Below are 5,025 nucleotides of genomic sequence, written 5' to 3' on the forward strand. Positions count from 1 at the left end.
AGTTGGCATTCGGCTCCTTAGGAAACCCTGCATCGTGACACTTATGTGAATAGTTGCACCCGTATCTATCCACCAAGTGTCAGTAGGCACTATAGCTAAATATAAACGTAACATTATCTATATAATAACATCCAAATATATCATATCACTTAAGAAATGTGCATTTTTTATTTAATGAGATGTGATATTCTAAGATATATATATATATATATATATAGGATGTTTAGTAAAACTTAATACTTATTACTTAATGACTAAAATTAATTTTTAGTTAAATTATATTTACGTTATTTACTTAAAACTTATTATTTAATTTTTACTTTAAGTATAAAGATTGTTTGATAAAAATTATTTTAAATCTAAAAATTGATATATTTATCTTCATAAATTATAATTATGACAAAGGAGGTCAAATAACAATAGAGATCATGAAATAAAAAAAAAAAATCGTGGAGGTAATTATAATAAATAAAGATAAAAAAATAAAATAAAGATGTGGATTTAAGAATAAGTTAATTATTTTTATTTATTACTTAAAGTTATTTTTTATTTTAAGTAATATCATTAAGTTATTTTACCAAATATATTTAATTTACTTAATAATTAAAATTAAGTCATTTTAAGTTATTAAGTCGGTTTACCCAACACCCACAAGTTTAATTCCTATAAAATTTAAGAAAAAAAAAATCATGATAAGAAAATAAAGAAAATCATAATTTTTTTCTCTATGAGAAAATTAAATTTTTAAGAATATACTTCTCTCAAACTTTCCTACCTTTTTTAACAAACTTAAAAAAAAAAAAAAAATTATTTTCATATACATTATATCAAATGGCTGGTTTGTGAGATTGCAATCTTTATAGAAAATCAGGGAATGGATCCCCATGGTGGGCTTAGGTTAGATATTTTCCCTGAATTTTGGTTGGTAACAAGATACCTTTTCATTTGGAGGGTTCATGAACCTTTGGAAATTTTAAATTTGTGGGGCAAGTAATTGACTAGGTCAATGGTCAATATTGTACTAGACATCAACAAATTTTACTTTCTTTTATTAATTAATTAATTTATTTATTTTTTGAACTAAGAAGAACCTTCATTATAAGGACAAATAATAGAGAAAATTACTAGGGTATGGGTCAACTTTACTTTCTAATTTTTTGTTTGGGGACAAAGAAAAAACACTGCACTTTCTAATTTTTTGTTTGGAGACAAAGAAAAACCTTTATTGTGAGGAGTACTACACAAAAGTGGACAAGGTTATGTACATAACGGTATTGGAGCATATGGATAAAATAAATAAATAAATAAATAAATAAAATAAAATAAAATCTTCTCTCCACATTCTAGACGGAGACTGAACCCAAGGGAGAAATTAATTCTCAAGAGTCAAGATTAATCTTCCTCTCGAAACTCAAAGTCCAGAGTACGTGAAATCGAAATGGTGTGATGTTAGGAGTAAAGCTGAAGCTGCACGATGATGAAGATGATGATGGAGATGGAGATGGAGATGAAGATGCTGATGACAAAACTTTCTTCTTCTCCTGCTTCCTGTACATGGATGCTTTCTCTTCCTCTTCAATTATTGTCTTCATCACATAGTAGCAGCTTCCATTCCAAATCCCTGAATTTTAATGCGATTGATGAAGCCCTCTCTTCCTTTAATCGAATGCTTCATATGCAACCTCCACCCTCAGTTGTTGATTTCGCCAAAATTTTAACCTCCATCGCTAACATGAAACACTACTCCACTGTGCTTTCTCTTTCTAAGCAAATGGATTCTCTTGGAATTCCCTCCGATGTTTACACTCTCGCCATCGTCATTAACTCTTTCTGCCATTTGAATCGGGTGGATTTCGGTTTCTCCGTCTTGGGCAAAATCCTCAAACTTGGGCATCAACCGGACACCGCTACCTTCACCACTCTGATTAGGGGCCTCTGTGTTGAGGGTAAAATTGGTGAAGCCCTCCACCTGTTTGATAAAATGGTCGGGGAAGGTTTTCAACCCAATGGGGTTACTTATGGAACTCTGATACATGGGTTATGTAAAGTGGGCAACGCTAGAGCCGCTATCAGGTTACTTAGGAGCATGGTACAAAAAAATTGTGAGCCTAATGTGATTACTTATAACACCATCATTGATTGCCTTTTTAAGGATAGACAAGTAACTGAGGCCTTGAACATTTTCTCTGAGATGATCGCTAAAGGCATTTCACCTAATGTTTCAACTTACAACTCATTAATTCATGGCCTATGCAAGTTCTCTGAGTGGAAGCATGTTGCAACACTGATGAATGAAATGGTAGATAGCAAGATAATGCCAAATGTAGTTATCTTTACTACATTGGTGGATGCACTCTGTAAAGAAGGAATGGTCACCATAGCACATGATGTAGTTGACGTGATGATTCAAAGAGGTGTGGAGCCTGATGTAGTCACCTACACTGCATTGATGGATGGACACTGTTTGCGATCTGAGATGGATGAGGCGGATAAAGTATTTGATACGATGGTTCGTAAGGGCTGTGCACCTAATGTTATCAGCTATAGTACCTTGATCAATGGTTATTGCAAGATTCAAAGGATAGATAAGGCCATGTATCTCTTTGAAGAAATGTGTCAACGAGAATTGGTTCCTAACACTGTGACTTACAACACTCTTATACATGGTTTATGCCATGTAGGAAGACCCCAGGATGCAATAGCACTTTTTCATGAGATGGTAGCTAGTGGCCAAATTCCAGATCTCGTTACTTACCGCATTTTATTAGACTATCTATGCAAAACTCGTCATCTAGATCAAGCTATGGCTATGCTGAAAGCTATTGAAGGTAGTAATTTGGCTCCTGATATACAAATTTATAATATTGTCATTGATGGGATGTGTAGAGTTGGTGAACTTGAAGCTGCAGGGGATCTCTTTTCCAGTCTCTCCTCCAAAGGTTTGCATCCTGATGTTTGGACTTATACTATAATGATCAATGGGCTTTGTCTACAAGGGTTATTAGCTGAGGCAATTAAATTATTTAGGGAAATGAATACAGATGGCTGCTCACCAGATGATTGCACTTACAATTTGATTACTCGAGGATTTTTACAAAATAATGAGACATTGAGTGCTATTCAACTTCTTCAAGAAATGCTTGGAAGGGGATTTTCCGCTGATGCATCCACCATCACATTGATAGTGGAAATGTTATCTGATGATGGATTGGATCAATCTGTGAAACAAATTCTACATGAGTTTGTGAAGTAAAGAGTTATGGATATTCATCAACTCTAAATGTGGAATTCTTGGAGGGTCTCACTCTTCGTGGTAGTTGTTAATGACTTTTGATTGTTTCAACAATTTTTTGCAAGCAAATGAGTTTATTTTTTCAAAAAATCATGTTGCTGCAAGAGATTGATCTAGTTTATTCCAATTTATGTTATTTTTGTTTGTTTACTTGCCATTGTTGTCCTTCCATGTTAATTTCATTCAATGGTCCTTAAACTGATTGTCTTTTAGCAATGGAATAAGCAATGATCATTGGTTACTTGAAGCAGTTTGTTCTTATGTGTGAACTCATTGTCTTTTAGCAATGGAATAAGCAATGATCTAGTTTATTTTTAATTATTATTAGTATTATTGTTGTTGTTGCCTTAGAAACTTTGTTGGAGCATTATTTTGGCCAATTAGTGTTTTGAATGATATATGTTTTAAGTGACATTTAAATTTTTATCATCTAATGATGAGTTGGATCAATTTGTAAAGAAAATTCCATCCAGGTAATTGTTGATTTCACCTGTAAGTTACTGTTACATTTGTTGTGTATGATTTTGTTGCATCTCAGTACAATCGATATTTTCAAAACTATATTATGTAGGAAATTAGTGATAGCAGTTCTTTTTCGTCTTACAAAAAGCAAATATCAAATCTGAAGGATGTCATCTTTTGTTATGCTTAATCAGACACTAATACCTCAGCAACCATACGGCTTAGACTTCAGTATTGCTCATCCATTCTCAGTAGTTAAGAATGTAATAGCAGAAGTTAGAATTGACCCTTTTAGTCTACATGATGATATCTAGCAAACACCATGACCTGGGAAGATAAAACGCATCCCATATCGTTGTACTGTTTCTGCAGTTTTCCTCCAAGACATGCAGTCTTGAAGGCTACAATAGTAAGGAAATTTCATGCTTTTGTAGTAAAAGGAAGCAGATGGGTGGAAACTTGTGAAGATAGGCTCCTTATGCAGTTTTCCTCCAAGACATGCAGTCTTGAAGGCTACAATAGTAAGGAATTTCATGTTTTTGTAGTAAAAGGAAGCAGATGGGTGGAAACTTGTGAAGATAGGCTCCTTATGCAGTTTTCCTCCAAGACATGCAGTCTTGAAGGCTACAATAGTAAGGAAATTTCATGTTTTTGTAGTGAAAGGAAGCAGATGGGTGGAAACTTGTGAAGATAGGCTCCTTGTGCAGTTTTCCTCCAAGACATGCAGTCTTGAAGGCTACAATAGTAAGGAAATTTCATGTTTATGTAGCTTATTGGAAGCAGATGGGTGGAAACTTGTGAAGACAGGCTCCTTAGTATTCATATGTACGGGCTATTGCCTTATCAAAGATAAAAGACTGTTGTTGCCATTGTTTCTTTAGTCCATTACCATAAACCATCAAAAACAGGAAGATATTGTATTTTCTTTTCAAAAATTTAGGCCACCATCAGCCACAGCAGTCCAAAGCTCCATCACATCCTTCTTTGCACGGAACAACAAAAAGCCAAGCTCCATTACATCCTTGCTTGCATGGAACAATAACAAGCAACATTTTCATAATCGGCCATTAAACCAAAAAAGTTATCGATTCATAGTTCAATGGTCGAACCGATGGTTAAGTTGTGATTGCAATCAAATTGATGATGTCATAAGTATATAATTTATGTATTATTAAAATTAAAAATAATTATAAGAAATTTGAAGAAATATTTAAAAATTTTAAATTGGATTTTTAAATAAAATAATTATAATGAATTTGAATAAATATAAA

The 5,025-nt window shown here is 33.4% G+C and overlaps 1 protein-coding gene across 1 annotated transcript; it reads left to right on the top strand.

The window, feature by feature from the left end:
* Window positions 1-1,352: 1,352 nt before the first annotated feature.
* Window positions 1,353-3,603, top strand: LOC117928430 (putative pentatricopeptide repeat-containing protein At1g12700, mitochondrial). The gene has a single exon (XM_034848316.1). The coding sequence runs from the start codon at window positions 1,475-1,477 to the stop codon at window positions 3,251-3,253; it is 1,779 nt and encodes a 592-aa protein (XP_034704207.1). The 5' UTR covers window positions 1,353-1,474; the 3' UTR covers window positions 3,254-3,603.
* The last annotated feature ends 1,422 nt before the right edge of the window (window positions 3,604-5,025 follow it).

This window comes from Vitis riparia, chromosome 2 (assembly GCF_004353265.1).
Source record: "Vitis riparia cultivar Riparia Gloire de Montpellier isolate 1030 chromosome 2, EGFV_Vit.rip_1.0, whole genome shotgun sequence".
NCBI classification, from domain to species: domain Eukaryota; kingdom Viridiplantae; phylum Streptophyta; class Magnoliopsida; order Vitales; family Vitaceae; genus Vitis; species Vitis riparia.

Excerpts from the sequence above, each read along its gene's own strand:
- LOC117928430 (XM_034848316.1), top strand. The coding sequence starts at position 1,475 with ATGATGAAGATGATGATGGAGATGGAGATGGAGATGAAGATGCTGATG.